The 15,643-nt window shown below is 41.1% G+C and overlaps 1 protein-coding gene across 1 annotated transcript in view; it reads right to left on the bottom strand.

Annotated features, from left to right (window-relative positions):
• Positions 1 to 14,864, bottom strand: part of HSF5 (heat shock transcription factor 5) — a 47,187-nt gene extending 32,323 nt beyond the window's left edge. Inside the window, exons 1-2 of the mRNA XM_032871951.1 lie at positions 14,163 to 14,864; positions 5,420 to 5,794 (exon numbers count right to left, since the gene is read on the bottom strand). Coding sequence (XP_032727842.1) covers positions 5,420 to 5,794; positions 14,163 to 14,790 — 1,003 coding nt within the window. The 5' untranslated portion in view covers positions 14,791 to 14,864. The remainder of the gene's footprint in view (positions 1 to 5,419; positions 5,795 to 14,162) is intronic.
• Between the last annotated feature and the right edge of the window lie 779 nt (positions 14,865 to 15,643).

Genomic DNA, 15,643 nt, shown 5'->3' with positions numbered 1-15,643 from the left:
GAGCCTCTGCCTTCAGCTTGGGTCCTGATCTCAGGGTCCTGGGATCGAGCCCCGCATCCGGCTCTCTGCTCAGCAGGGAGCCTGCTTCCTCCTCTCTCTCTGCCTGCCTCTCTGCCTACTTGTGATTTCTGTCTGCCAAATAAATAAATAAATTTTTAAATAAATAAATAAAAAGAAAGGCGATTAAAATTATGCTTTTGCCTAGTTTCTTCTGGCAGCTAAAGAGAACTTCCTGCCCCTCTTTTCATAAGAACAAAATCAGGCCTTTTCAAAGACACCGACGATAGAGGATAGAGACTGCCTGAGCTCAAGAACGACAGCACTGGAAAGCTCTTATAACTCCAGGTGCTGTATTTGTTTATGTACACTATATATTATTAAAAGCCTGAAGATAAAATCTTTAGAATTTAAATGTACTTTCAAACAATAATAGGGGGTGCCTGGATGGCTCAGTCAGTTAAGCATCCAACTCTTGATCTCAGCTAGGCCCTTGATCTTGGGGTCGTGAGTTCAAGCCACACAGGGGGCTCCACACTGGGTGTGGAGCCTACTTAAACAACAATAACAACAACAACAAACTCACAACAATAAGCAATTCTTTTTGCCCAAGAGTCAAGTCAAAAAAATTTTAAATAGGGGCGCCTGGGTGGCTCAGTGGGTTAGGCCTCTGCCTTCAGCTCAGGTCATGATCTCAGAGTCCTAGGATTGAGCCCCGCATCGGGCTCTCTGCTCAAGCAGGGAGCCTGCTTCCTCCTCTCTCTCTCTGCCTTCCTCTCTGCCTACTTGTGATCTCTGTCTGTCAAATAAATAAATTTTAAAAATCTTTAAAAAAAATTTTTAAATAATGATACAATATGTATTTTTTCAATAAAAAATAAAAGCATCATATGTACCTTGCGGAAGTTGTATATTCTTACAAACTACTGTATTTAGATTCTAGGATGTTAATATGTAGGTTCATTTGAAAGACAGCTTTTAAACTGTTTTATCCTTTCTATGTAAATAGTGTTTTAAATTTTATAAAGTCTATTCACATACATTAAATTCATTTAATCCCTGACCTGAAGTACTATTACCACTTACAGGAAGGGAAATTGAGGCGAGTGTCATGAAATAATCCAGTGAAGATCAGGTTGAATGATTAATTACAAAGTGGAGACTAGAGTTATTTCATTCCATTCAATACACTATTTACTAGGGAACCACTATAGCCGAGGACTACACTAGGTACAGGGGTATACAGAAATGAATTAGAGGCAGCCCCACTCCTCAGAGGCACCAAACCAGACATCCCACTCTAGCAGTTGGGTGTTTGTTCTCACTGCTTAGGTAGGACGAGCCAATAATCCAGGTTAGTCCCACTGCCACCAGTAGCATCCCCATCATTTCCTATTGTCTGTCCTATCTGGGAGTAACTGATTCTGGGGAGGAGACATACCAGGAAAGAGTCTCACAAAGGATAAAATGAAGAGTTCTCTATATGAGAGGCAGACAGGTAGCAGAGCACAATGGCCAAAAGAATGGACTCCTGAGTCAGCTTGCCTGGCTTTGTTCCCCAGGCTTGCCTCTGAGTAGCTGTGTTTCCGTTTCCTAACCTATAAAATGAGGATAATTACATTTCTAATCTTATAAGGTTGTTGTGAGGATTAAATGAATTGATATTGGAAAATATTCAGAACAATGCTTGGTCACAGTGATTACTATATAAATAACACCAGAGGGGAAAAAATGAACCCAAGATAAAGCAAGACTAAAAAGAGTCAGTCAATACTGGATCTACAATATTTTGTCTTTGAAGGAGTGATAAGAGTGGAAAAAAATGTAGTGAGCTAGGCAAAGAAAACAGGCGCTTCAAGAGAGGAATGACGAATGTAAGCACAGATTCAGATGAGTCATTTTATGAGTCAGTCTGCCAGCAATTTTCCAGTCTCAATCTTTGGCTTTTATAGAGAAACTGATTTATGAAATATTACAACATTCAAAATTTACTAGTTATACTCTTTGGAGACCAGATCAAAATTTATTATCAATATAATTTTTAAAAAGATGTTATTTATTTATTTGACAGAGAAAGAGAGAGCACAAGCAGGGGAAGAGGCAGAGGGAGAGGGAGAGGGAGAAGCACGCTCCCTGCAGAGCAGGGGAAGCCCGATATGGGCCTTGATCCCAGTTCTCCAGGATCATGACCAAAGGCAGTGGCTTAACCAACTGAGCCACCCAGGTGCCCATCAATATAATTTTTAAATGAAGTCAGTTGCTGCTGCTTACTAAAATTTGATCCAACCCTCAAATTCTTCAAAAGGATTTAAGTATGACCATGATTCCAAAATTAGTTACTTCATTATTATTTTAAGAGCTGGATTTGGGAGTGATTATTACCCTGCCTCTGAGAATGATACTCTATTTAACTTTGGAAAAGTCATTTGTAATGCTCTTCATAAACAGGTACTCACTAAACACTGGTTAAATTGCTCACTACTTTTTGCTTCCTTCACCTAAGATCTGAAGGAATCAAATACTTCTACGGTATTTTTACAGCACTTTCTTTTCCATAACAAGTCTTTTGTATTTAACAATACAACTTTTTATTTATGTAGTACTTCAGAATGTTCAAAGCAGTTTTGCTTATTACACTATATCATAGACCTACTCTATTTATTAGATGTTGTCATGAGATCATGACATTTCTTATTCTTATGACCTCAGAAACATTATAGTCATTTCAATTCGCCCTATTAAAGAAAATAAAACAAAAATTCAGATAACATAAGATTCTCTTTCACATGCCCTGTAAGCTATCAAAACATCAGCAGCACTTACTTGTTCTTTTAATGTCTCTTTCCTAGTCCTTACCTTGAACTCTTGGAGACAATTTTTAATTTATAATTTTATATCCAAGCTAACAGAAAATATTTTTAATTAACATATCCTAAATAATAATAATTTACAAGTAGTATTTCTATAATGAATGAATAATATCAACTATTTGTACTGTCTTCTGGTACATAATACAAAGTGGTTCCCATAAAATTTGGAACCAAGGGTTTCTGAGGATTATCTGGAACTTGAAATACATTTTCCCATAGAAACAACATCACATAGGCTAATTTGGCTCCTATACCAGATTATAACCATCTGTACCATAAGTGTACAACTGATAGTAATACAGAACCTAACCACCCTATCTAATACATCCATAGGAAAATGCCTCCAAAATTACAAATTGGAAGGTTAAGCACATTTCTACATTTCTTCTTGCTGCAATCCTTCTAAATTTAAACTCCCCAGAAGCTTCTGAGTCTTTAGCAGTTTTGGGGGGGGGGGTGGTTTGGAGGGAGTATAGGAAAGGAGAGAGAAACACTGGTAAAAGGAAGGGAGGTGGGATATTATCCAACTGATGAGCTGTAGAATGTAAAGCGAGTGTAAGGAAGACACAGACTCTGTGTATGTATATACAGTCCAGGCATACCCGGAATGCAGCTGAAATTATAATTTAGATAGTAATGTCTAATCTGTTTATTGAAATGTTGAATTAAACTATTCACCAATAAAAATCTGACTCTATTTGTTGGTATACATAAGATCTAAAACTTCTAACATGAATTTACTCATCTTCTATTTTTCAAGATCACACAGATATTTTTGTTTTTCAAAGAAGTAGCTGAAAATCTGGAAAAACACTAGACTTCAACCTTTTCCTGCATAAGAAGTAAAAAAATTCAGATTTCTAACAGGCAAAATTAATAAAAGTACTAAGGCATCCTTAATCCATATACTTCCTTTGCCTTTTCCTTCTCAACTCCATCCACCCAAACAGTAGCAGCTCTAAAAATACATGAAACCCAATCTAATTTAAATTCTTGTTTTATTATTTTAATATTAAAATATTAAATATTTTGAGAAAATAAAACAATTCCTTTTACTGTCATATTTAAGTAGAATGCAATAAGCCAATAATAAAAGAATACAGTTGGATGTTACAGCTAAAAAATAGTGAGACCTGTTACAAACAGACGTTACCAGATTTATAACTTGTAAAGGTCAACAAATTATTTTATTCCCTTATCAAATTTACATCCTTCCACTTATTTTAGCTTTTGACTTCCTCCCGTCTGGGAGAAATGGTCTAACAAAATACCTCTAGAGATAGCTTCCAGAGCTATATATTTGAGAAAATTAATATTCCTAGAGTCTTAACAAAAGAATGCCTTCTTCTCTCTCTGGTCTTTTCTGAAAGCCTTGATTGACCCTTGTCTTATTTCCATTGCCCCATTTCGTCACTCAGTATTAAAGTACTCTGCATGATGAAACACAGCATGACTACATGGTGCTCCTACAAAATTGAAGATACATTTGAATGGAAAGGAAAGGCTATTATCTTGCAAAACTGTAACCCTCCCAAAAGATACTCCCCTCCCCACAAGAAGCTAAACACATGGTCACTATCATAAGGATTCCTGATTAGTGGCTTGAGATCTACAGTATTTCTTCAACCCTTGGCTGAGCTCTAAGTCATTTGTCATTGTCAGGTTCTCTTCTCTGCTACTCTGCACTTCTCAGTTGGCTGGGATTAACACTGCAGGGACTGCATTGTCAAATCACACGATCACGTTTTTACTAAAAGAATATAATTTTGTTTTAAGAGCTAGAAAGTATGTTCTTTTATTAAACTTCATTACTGAGATACTAAAATGATTTCATTATGAGGTAATCTCACCTATAACGTTAAAAAATACAGTACATACAGTTGACCATTTAACAACGTGAGTTTGAACTACGTGGGTTCACTTATATGATATGAGGATTTTTTTGATACAGTACAGTATTGTAAATGTATTTTTTCTTAGGATTTTCTTAATAACATTTTCTTTTCTCTAGTTTATTGTAAGAATATAGTATATAATACATATAACATACAATGTGTTAATCAACTCTTTATGTTCTCTTAGGTAAGTCTTCTAGTCAACAATAGGTAATTAGTAGTTGAGTTTTGGGGCAGTCAAAAGTTATACACAGATTTTCAACTGCATGGGGGTCAGTACCCCAATCCTGCATTGTTCAAGGGTCAACCATAACATGTATATAATTTTTTTTAAAGAAAAGAAACAAAATACTGCACCAACAGCAAAGTTAAAATGAGGTCTCAATGTACTATATATACCCTAATTTCATTACTAGGACACATTTCAAAGATACAAAAGTTTCACCAAAAACATATACTTTTATGTACCCAACAGAATTTTCACAATCCTTAAGAACACAATAAAATTTTATATATTGCTTAAAAATATGCCCTCATGAGAAACCTTTGACATTCCTTAGGTATGCACCTATTCCTAAGCATGCAGAAATGCATAAATATATAAACTTTCATCATAAAGTACTTTAAGAGAAGCCACTGAACTTGAATTTCTCATACCTGTTGGATAGTAGGCTTGGGAGTACTGCGCTGAGGGTGTGTAGTTACTGTATTTTTGGGAGGAGCTGACCATTGTTTGAGGACCTTGCTGAACGTGTACGGATGTGGCACTTGGCTGCAGGGTATAGGTAACCTCGGTTGGAAACCGCTGCAGTACAGGAAATGGAACCCCTTTATCTGAAAAAGTGGGAGATGTTTCCACTTGTCCTGGGTGCATTCCAAGGGAGTTCTGCCATGTTCTAGGAGGAATCGGGGTCCGATCTAAACCTTTCAGAGGGAAAGTACTGTGGTTGTGGGATGAAGTCGATACGTAGGAGTAAGGAGACAAACTATCTCGCCGGAATGACCGGTGGAATTGTCCTACAGCCACTGGTCCTGCATAAAAAAAGGAAGAACACATTTACTAATTTTACTTTATACCACCGGATAGAGTAAACCAAAAGTCACAAAATATGAATATGTTGAATTCTCAGCCATTTTTAACAAAACAGAAATTTAGTTCTGGTGGAAATAAGCTCAGAATCCAGAATACAAATAATGCTAAAAAAAAATAATAATCAGACTTCTGGTTGGTTCTCAATATTACTGTCAGAAGAGACAAAGTAGCCAAACTCTAATATTAAATCAAATGTTAAATCAAATTCAATGTTTAAAGCTTTTTATAGACAATTTAGTCATCTTACCTTTTTTACCTCAACTGCCTCAACTGATTGACCCAGATTTTTCCAATCTGTAAGCTACTTCCTACAAGTTTTAGAAATTCCATTCAGTCCTTCAAATCATTTAGAAACCTTAATAATAGGTACATAAGTAAACACTCAACTGTATATATAGAAGAAATAAGTGTAGATAAAGTAAGAACTATAACACAAACCAAAAAGAAAGTTAATGGTCTTTACTCCCCTTTCAATTTTTTTTTTTTTTAATGATAACCTTTGCAGAAAAGTCAGGCTTGAAAACTTTGACTCAGTTTTCTTCTTCCTTTCTTAAATTAATCAAAAATTTTCCAGGGTCTTTTTTTCTTCAGAGGATCTCTATTAGAGTCCCTTCCTAGATATTAGTAGCTCTCAAACAATTGTTTACATCTGAAATCACCTGGACAGTTTGTTAAAAATCGACATACTCGGGCCCAAAGATTCTGATATTTGCTTTCTCTTATCTAATAAGGTAGAAAGGAATTAAAAAGTGGAGATGATGAAGAGAAAGGGCAATATCATATAAAGGGGAAAAAGAAAATATACATGTTGCAAGCTGAACTTATTTTTCAGACTGTAATTCTTGAACATAAAGGTAGGCTAATTTATTCCCAGGAAGGCATCATGTATTAAATTATGTGGTTCACAAATTCCTTTCGATTTGTTTTATTAAGCTAATCTATTTAAAACAGAGGGAAAGGGGCGCCTGGGTGGCTCAGTGGGTTAAGGCCTCTGCCTTCGGCTCAGGTCATGATCCCAGGGTCCTGGGATAGAGCCCCACATCTGGCTCTCTGCTAGCTGGGGAGACTGCTTCCTCCTCTGTCTCTCTCTCTCTCTCTCTCTCTGTTTGCCTCTCTGCCTACTTGTGATCTCTCTCTGTCAAATAAATAAATAAAATCTTAAAAAATAAAATAAAACAAAACAAAGGGAAAGTCTAATTTATGTGCTACTTATCTGTTAAACTACGTGATAAAGGATGACACTCAAAAATCTACTTTTCCAAATATTTAAACTGGAAACCCATTCAATATGTTATACATCTTTCATTCTATTTCTTTGGTGTTTAATTTCCTTTAAAAAATTTCCTCTATGCTGTGAAGTGTGTAAACCTGGTGATTCACAGACCTGTACCCCTGGGGATAAAAATACATTATATGTTTATAAAAAATAAATTAATTAATTTAAAAAAATTTAAGAATTTCCTCTGGGATGCCTAGGTGGCTCAGTGGGTTAAGCCTCTGCCTTTGGCTCAGTTCATGGTCTCAGAGTCCTGGGATGGAGCCTCGCCTGCTTCATCCCCCTCTCTGCCTGCCTCTCTGCCTACTTGTGCTCTCACTCTCTCTCTCTCTCTCTGTCAAATAAATAAATAAATAAATAAATCTATCTATCTATCTATCTTTAGGGGTGCCTGGGTGGCTCAGTGGGTTAAAGCTTCTGACTTCCGCTCAGGTCACGATCTCAGGGTCCTGGGATCGAGCCCCGCATCGGGCTCTCTGCTCGGCAGGGAGCCTGCTCCCCTTCCTCTCTCTCTGCCTGCCTCTCTGCCTACTTGTGATCTCTGTCCGTCAAATAAATAAATAAAATCTTAAAAAAAATTAAAAAGAGAAAGAATTTCCTCTAATAAAGAATAAAGCAATAGGGGGCACCTGGGCCGCTCAGTCAGTTAAGCATCTCACCCTTGATTTTGGCTCAGGTCATGATGTTCTGAGACGAATCCCCACGTGAGGCTCTGTGGTGGGTGTAGAGCCTGCTTAAGGTTCTCTCTCTTGGGGCTCCTGGGTGGCTCAGATGGTTAAGCACCTGCCTTTGGCTCAGGTCATGATCTCTGGGTCCTGGGATGGAGCCCCTCTTCAAGCCCTTCACCAGGCTCCCGGCTCAGTGAGAAGTTGGCTTCTCCCTCTCGCTTTGCCTCTCTTCCCTGCTCATGCTCTCTCTCTGTCTCAAGTGAATATTAATATTTTAAATATTAAAAAAAATTCTTCCTCTCCCTCTGCACCTCCACTCCACTTGCTGTCTCTCTCTCAAAAAAAAACAAAGGGGGACACCTGGGTGGCTCAGTTGGTTAAGAGCCTGCCTTCGGCTTGGGTCATGATCCAGGGATCCCGGGATTGAGTCCCACATCGGGCTCCTTGCCCAGCGGGAAGCCTGCTTCTCTATCTGCCTGCTGCTCTCACTGCTTGTACTCTCTCTCTGACAAATAAAGTATTAAAAAAAAAAAGAATAAAGCATCAGAAGCACTCCTAACCACTTCTGGCTTGGCACTGCCTGATTCATATCAATTTTCATAAAATAAACTCTTAAAAAATAATAAAATTTTTATTTTTATTTTTTTAAAAGATTTTATTCATTTATTTGACAGAGATCACAAGTAGGCAGAGAGGCAGGCAGAGAGAAAGGGAAGCAGGCTCCCTGCTGAGCAGCGATGCAGGGCTAGATCCTAGGACCCTGAGATCATGACCTGAGTCGAAGGCAGAGGCTTTAACCCACTGAGCCACCCAGGTGCCAAAAAATAATAAATTTTTTAAAAGGAACAAAGCACTAATGCCAAAAACAAACACATACATACACATATACACACAAATTCTAGAGCCCTGGAAATCAAGAGATCTAAATCTAATGAGGGAAAAAATTCTTAGTTCAGAGACTGAAAGTATACAAATGATATATACCTCTTAAAAACTGCTTTTCCCCTTTCCCTCTAAAGTACAAAAAAATAGTTTTTATAGTATTTGACTACCAATTCCATATGTATACACACTCCGAACTACCAGTGCAATCATTTAAGACCTAAAGAAACATTTTTTTGTTCTTTACAATAGGTGTTTCTGACGTCCAAAACTACCCATACTTGATTCTTCCTGGGATGCTTCACATGCCAAAACTGCATATTTCTACAGTGTGCAATAGCTAATACTTCTTCCACCTTCTTTAGAGTTAAGCTATTAGTGAATCTGCAGATTGTCAATAACTTAAGCAGCTAACTAAAGAATTCTCTACTTTGATTTCTCAAATTAAAGTATAAATTCTACTTCTATCACAATGACCTAAGTGATCACGAAATACTTACAGATTTTTAGATGCTGCTAACATAAGAATGCTGATAGGATTAGAAGGGCACTCCTTTACATTTGTTTGTTCTTTTTTTTTTTTTTAATAAAGAACTAAAACATGTTTACCTTTTATTTATTGTTAAGGGTTATCTCATAGGGTTCTATTCTGACCAACTTCACAGAATATCATCTATATGTTTTCAGAACATCTTCAAGATATATTTAGCAAATCCTTTCTGCCCGTGGACGCCGCCGAGTAAGCATCGTTAAAGTCTCCCCTCCCACCGCCGTCATGTCTAAGTCAGAGTCTCCTAAAGAGCCTGAACAGCTGCGGAAGCTCTTCATCGGAGGTCTGAGCTTTGAAACAACCGATGAGAGTCTGAGGAGCCATTTTGAGCAATGGGGAACACTTACGGACTGTGTGGTAATGAGAGACCCAAACACCAAGTGCTCCAGAGGCTTTGGGTTTGTCACATATGCCACTGTGGAGGAGGTGGATGCAGCCATGAATGCAAGGCCACACAAGGTGGATGGAAGAGTTGTGGAACCAAAGAGGGCTGTCTCAAGAGAAGATTCTCAAAGACCTGGTGCCCACTTAACTGTGAAAAAGATTTTTGTTGGTGGCATTAAAGAAGACACTGAAGAACATCATCTAAGAGATTATTTCGAACAGTATGGGAAAATCGAAGTGATTGAGATCATGACTGACCGAGGCAGTGGCAAAAAGAGGGGTTTTGCTTTTGTAACATTTGATGACCATGATTCTGTAGACAAGATTGTCATTCAAAAATACCATACTGTGAATGGCCACAACTGTGAAGTAAGGAAAGCGCTCTCTAAGCAAGAGATGGCTAGTGCTTCATCCAGCCAAAGAGGTCGAAGTGGTTCTGGAAACTTTGGTGGTGGTCGTGGAGGTGGTTTTGGTGGGAATGACAACTTTGGTCGCGGAGGAAACTTCAGTGGTCGAGGTGGCTTTGGTGGCAGTCGAGGTGGTGGTGGATATGGTGGCAGTGGGGATGGCTATAACGGATTTGGTAATGATGGAAGCAACTTTGGAGGTGGCGGAAGCTATAATGATTTTGGCAATTACAACAATCAATCCTCAAATTTTGGACCCATGAAAGGAGGCAATTTTGGAGGCAGAAGCTCTGGCCCTTATGGTGGTGGAGGCCAGTACTTCGCCAAACCACGAAACCAAGGTGGCTATGGTGGTTCCAGCAGCAGCAGCAGCTACGGCAGTGGCAGAAGGTTTTAATTACTGCCAGGAAACAAAGCTTAGCAGGAGAGGAGAGCCAGAGAAGTGACAGGGAAGCTACAGGTTACAACAGATTTGTGAACTCAGCCAAGCACAGTGGTGGCAGGGCCTAGCTGCTACAAAGAAGACATGTTTTAGACAATACTCATGTGTATGGGCAAAAAAAACTCGAGGACTGTATTTGTGACTAATTGTATAACAGGTTATTTTAGTTTCTGTTCTGTGGAAAGTGTAAAGCATTCCAACAAAGGGTTTTAATGTAGATTTTTTTTTTGCACCCATGCTGTTGATTGCTAAATGTAATAGTCTGATCATGACGCTGAATAAATGTGTCTTTTTTTTAAATGTGCTGTGTAAAGTTAGTCTACTCTGAAGCCATCTTGGTATACTACCCCAACAGTGTGAAGTTAGAATTCCTTCAGGGTGATGCCAGGTTCCATTCGAAATTTATTTGCAACCTGCTTGGGCACAGAAGCCGTTGTCTCCACAAACCTTGGTGTAGTTGAACTGATAGTTAATGTGTTGTGACCTGGAGTTCACCATTAAAAGGTCACCCAAGCAAAGTCTGGAGTTTATTTGGTTATTAATATGATTGTTGGCACATCCTTTGCAATATATCTAAATTGAATTATGGTATCAGATAAAATTATAGATGGGATTAAAGCTTGTGTATCATCCATTATCATGTGTAATCAATAAACGATTTAATATTCTCTTGAAAAAAAAAAAAAAAAAGATATATTTAGCAAAATTTAAATCCAGAATTCTGGAAATGCAAGGCAGGATGGATTTCTGCTCTTAAAGATCCTTTTCCCTCTATATAAATGAATCTGAGCTAATTAATTCCCAGGAAAAAACCTGCCTCCTGCCAGCTTGATACTCCCAGGCCAGCACTGATTATCTACTATTGTTCACACTTGTTACTTAGTTTAGAAAGTTTTAACAAATACTGTTAACAAATAGTATAAAATAAATTGCCACTTAAGAGTAAAACAAAAGTGAACCAAAAAAAGGAAAAACATGTGATCTTCACATTTCTTATCAGTACATTCCTGAAAGGTGAACAAGACAGCTAGTTCAATGGATCTAGATAAGAGAAGTCGGTAATAAAACAAAGGATTCCATTGGGGGAGAAAAAAAGACAGAGGTATTCAAACCATAAGCTGAAGTAGAACACAGTAAACAAAGTGGAAACTAAGAAGCAACAGTATATAGTCAGGCATATCACTAATAAAAGTTTCAAGAAGAATAAAAATTATATAAAAACAAACAGAAGACCAAGGGCTTAGAACATAGAATTAAAGCAAACAAAGCTGGCCCAATACTCTTGAACTTAGAATTACATCCTGCCCACACCTGTAACACAATTCAGGTGATCCAAGCATGTGGTATAGACAATCCACCAATGACACACCTTCTGCACATACCAACGGGCAGAATGATTTAAAAAAAAAAAAAAAAAAAGGAAATGCATGAAAACTACAATGATCTGGTTATGTATGGATTGATGTATTACTGATACTGCAGATACTAAATTTGTTATTCAACAAATAATCTTTAAAATGCCACCTAGAGGCACCTGGGTGGCTCAGTGGGTTAGGCCTCTGCCTTCAGCTCAGGTCATGATCTCAGGGTCCTGGGATGGAGTCCCGCCGCATCGGGATCTCTGCTCCGAGGAGAGCCTGCTTCCTCCTCTCTCTCTGCCTGCCTCTCTGCCTACTTGTGATTTCTCTCTCTGTGTGTCAAATAAATAAATTAAAAAAAAAAATTAAAAAAATAAAATGCCATCTAAATGAACTATAAGTGAAGAAAATGAGACGACAGGCAGCCCCTACATTTCTTTAATTAAAAAGGACTCTATCCGGGGCACCTGATTGGCTCAGTTGGTTAAGCGGCTGCCTTCAGCTCAGGTCGTGATCATGGAGAGCCTGGAGCTGGGCTGCCTGATCAGTGAGGAGTCTGCTTCTCCCTCTTCCTTTGCCCTTCCCCTACCTTGTGCGTGCACACGCTCTCTCCAGCTCTCATGCTCTCTCTCAAGTAAGTAAATAAAAATCTTTAAAAATAAATAAATAAAAATCAAAGAAAATAAAATGGACCCTATCCTTAGAATACAACTGGGTGTAACATAGATGAGGGAAAAAGAGAAGTGAAAAAAGTGAGCAAGACCTTCTTTTTAGGTATGCATGTATGTTTCTCTGAAGTGGTTATCCTATTTCTCCCATGAACACACTTCCCAGTCTTTTTTCCTTATGCCCACCAGATACACAACCTGAAAAACAAATATCCATGTCAGAGAGTCTGCCAAATGTCTGCCATGGTATTATCTCCATTGCCTTTCCCCATTCAATTCCCCACTCAAATCACTGGCCATCACATGGAAGCAGCTTAATCCTTTAGAATTCCTTTAGAACATTCCTATGCCACTGTTATTTTTCTATCTTGTTACTAGAACTCTAACCTAATCCCTTATCTTCTAAACTCCACAGACACACAAGCTCTTAATCCCTTATCTTCTAAATTCCAAATGAACAAAACACTGCCTCATTCTTAACCCTGGGCCTAGGTTAAACTGACCAGAGTGCTACTTTAATTTGCATATTTTTAAAGTTTTCCATATCTGAAACATAATCCTTACATACTATGTTAAATCAAAATGAACATGGTGAGAATGTTTCTACTGAAGGCAAAGAATGAATTCTCATTATTATATCCAGTTGCTGTCTTGGAGTACTGTCTCCTATCATGGACTCTACACAGAGAGAAGGAATATTGCCATCCTCACCTTTGCAGAAGAGGGGGAAGAGCACCAGAAATCAAGCTGATAAAATAATTTTCTGTCACAGAGAACTTTTAAGCTTTTAGTAAATACACAGTTATACAAAGTTTTTTCAGTACTGAAAGGTGTAAAATTCTTTTTAACTAACACTTGACGGTAAAGAACACCATTTTTGCCTTGTGCTTGTCTAACCATAACACCTTAAGTAAACATCAGCTCTAATTGGTTACAATGAAAGAAATGGTTGCCCAATGCATTGTATGCAGGAACAATATCTCATAAACAATTGAATATATTACTATGTTTTTGCTCTTAAGATATATAAACAATGTCGACCTTTCTATACATTCCTTGGAATCTAATGTATGACTACTGTCAGGACACCTGTACTAAGATTTCTTAGGTGTGTGAAGATGGCCTGTCCCTTCAAGGACACACTTCCACTCAAGGTACCTTGTTCACTTTCCCTCGGTCTGCATAAACGTTCTAAGTGTTCTTGGCCGTGACTCTCTGTTCCTTCCTAACTTGACCTCCACATTCTCACCCTGTACAGTAACTCTTGTTTTGCTTCCCATTAGAGCAAAGGAAACACCTCGGTGTTTCTTCCCGACCTAGTGCTTCGACAAAGGGCGACTCACTCTAGACGTTCAAGGTAAGGTAAGGGTCTTAAGAAGGTCAATGGCCATGGAGGTCTGGAGTTCAGGAGGGGCCGGGAACAGAAGGAAGCCTACAGCAGAGGTCCCTTTGGCCGCCAGTGGACAACTAACCAGAAGGGGCTCAATGCCTCTTTCCAGGGGGAGGTACTGGGGGACATGGGGTGCTGGAAACAGTGGAGATGACGGGAATGATTTCTCGAGAAGCACAGCAGCAAGCGGATCACCTCACCGGGGAGGATGTACGAAATGCCCCCCGGCAGTGGCGGTTGCTCCCCGGTGCCCCATGTGCCCTGCCGTGGGCGAGGACTCACCGTGCGGCTCGGGCCGGGGCCCCGTGGGCGGCGACGGCTCCTGGTGCTGCAGCGGCGAGGTGGAGGCGGAGGCCGAGGCCGAGGCTGACGTGATGAGGAGCCTCTGGAAGCGGTTGGGTGGCCGGCAGGGCACCTCCAGGCCAGCCGCCAGCTTGGCCTTGTTGGCGCTGGTGAGCCTCTTGAGGTGCACGAGCAGCTGCGGCTGGTCGCGGCGGAAGTGCGGGCTGTGGAAGTGGTGGAGCGGCCCGTCGCCCGCCGGCCCGCCGCCCCCTGGCCCCGGCCCGGGCCCCGCCGCGCCCGGCCCGCCCAGCACCACCTTGCGGAAGCCGTAGAGGTTGAGTTGGCGGATGAAGCTGGTGAAGTTGGTGGTTTTGAAGAGCTCGGGCTCGGCCCCGGCGCCCCCCACGCCGCCCCCGCCGCCGCCCCCGCCGCCGCCACCGCCCCCGGCCCCGGCCCCTGCCCCGGGCGGGCTGAGCAGCTCCGCCTCGAAGAGCGGCTGGTCGATGAGCAGCCCCTCGCCGCGGCCGTCCCAGCGGATCGAGCGGTACCGGGGACTGTTCACCAACCGCCACAGCTTGGCGGGGAAGTTGTTGGGGTTGATGGGGGTGGAGAGCAGCGCCTCCTCCATCGCCCCCGCCCGGGCACTGGGACTCACCCCGCCGCGCCTGGCTCTCCCACCCCGTTCTCGATCTCCCCCCCCACCTTCGCTGAGCCCTGCCCCCCACCAGCCTGCGCCCCGCCGCCGCGGACCCTGGGACCGTTGGCTCACGAGCCCCCGCCGCGCCTTCCAGCGCGGCCAATGGGGCCTCGAGTTCCCGCCGCGCGGCGGGACGCGGCGCGAGGCGACCCGCCCCCTGGACGCCGCGCCGTCCCGCCCGCCCGACGCAGCCGCGAAGAGCCGGGCCGCGTGCTACAGCGTGGGGCTCGGCTGCAGCAAGTCGGGTTCCCTCGGTGGCGGCGTCCCCGAACCGCCAGACTGCGGCAGAGTTGCTGCCCACCAGGTAGAGTTAAATCCTGCAAAGAGATAAGCCCAATTATCCGGCGTGGAATACGAAGATTCGTGTTTATCACCACCAGTGGGGGGGGGGGGGGGGCGCGGATTTCGAATTCTTAAAGTGTGCACTTGGCAATTCAAAATCAGCCATTCTGGAGAACAAAGGGTCTAACTCTACAATCTGAGGAGCCGTAAGTATAAACTAACAGTTTGATTGCTTGTCTCTCCAAAATAAAAATGGTGATGGGGCTACGGTACCTGAGTAAACGATTCACCTTTTAGATAGTACCGTTTTATGTGTTTTTTAATAGACCTTTTTACCGCGATATTTTTGCTCAGGGAAGGTTTAGTGAGAACTGAGGTGCCTCTGAAGAGGGAATGGGAAGACAAAAAATACAATCCTGTGTGCCTGGTCAACCAGCTGGTGCAATTTTAGCCATTAAACAGAAATAAACCTCACATGAGATGGGATAGAATTCTACAGTTT

The sequence above is a fragment of the Lontra canadensis genome, unplaced genomic scaffold, assembly GCF_010015895.1.
Source record: "Lontra canadensis isolate GAN:19392208 unplaced genomic scaffold, GSC_riverotter_1.0 scaffold43, whole genome shotgun sequence".
NCBI lineage: Eukaryota > Metazoa > Chordata > Mammalia > Carnivora > Mustelidae > Lontra > Lontra canadensis.
Note: the sequence above shows the minus strand (reverse complement) of the source record. Positions and strands in the feature narration are given on the sequence as shown.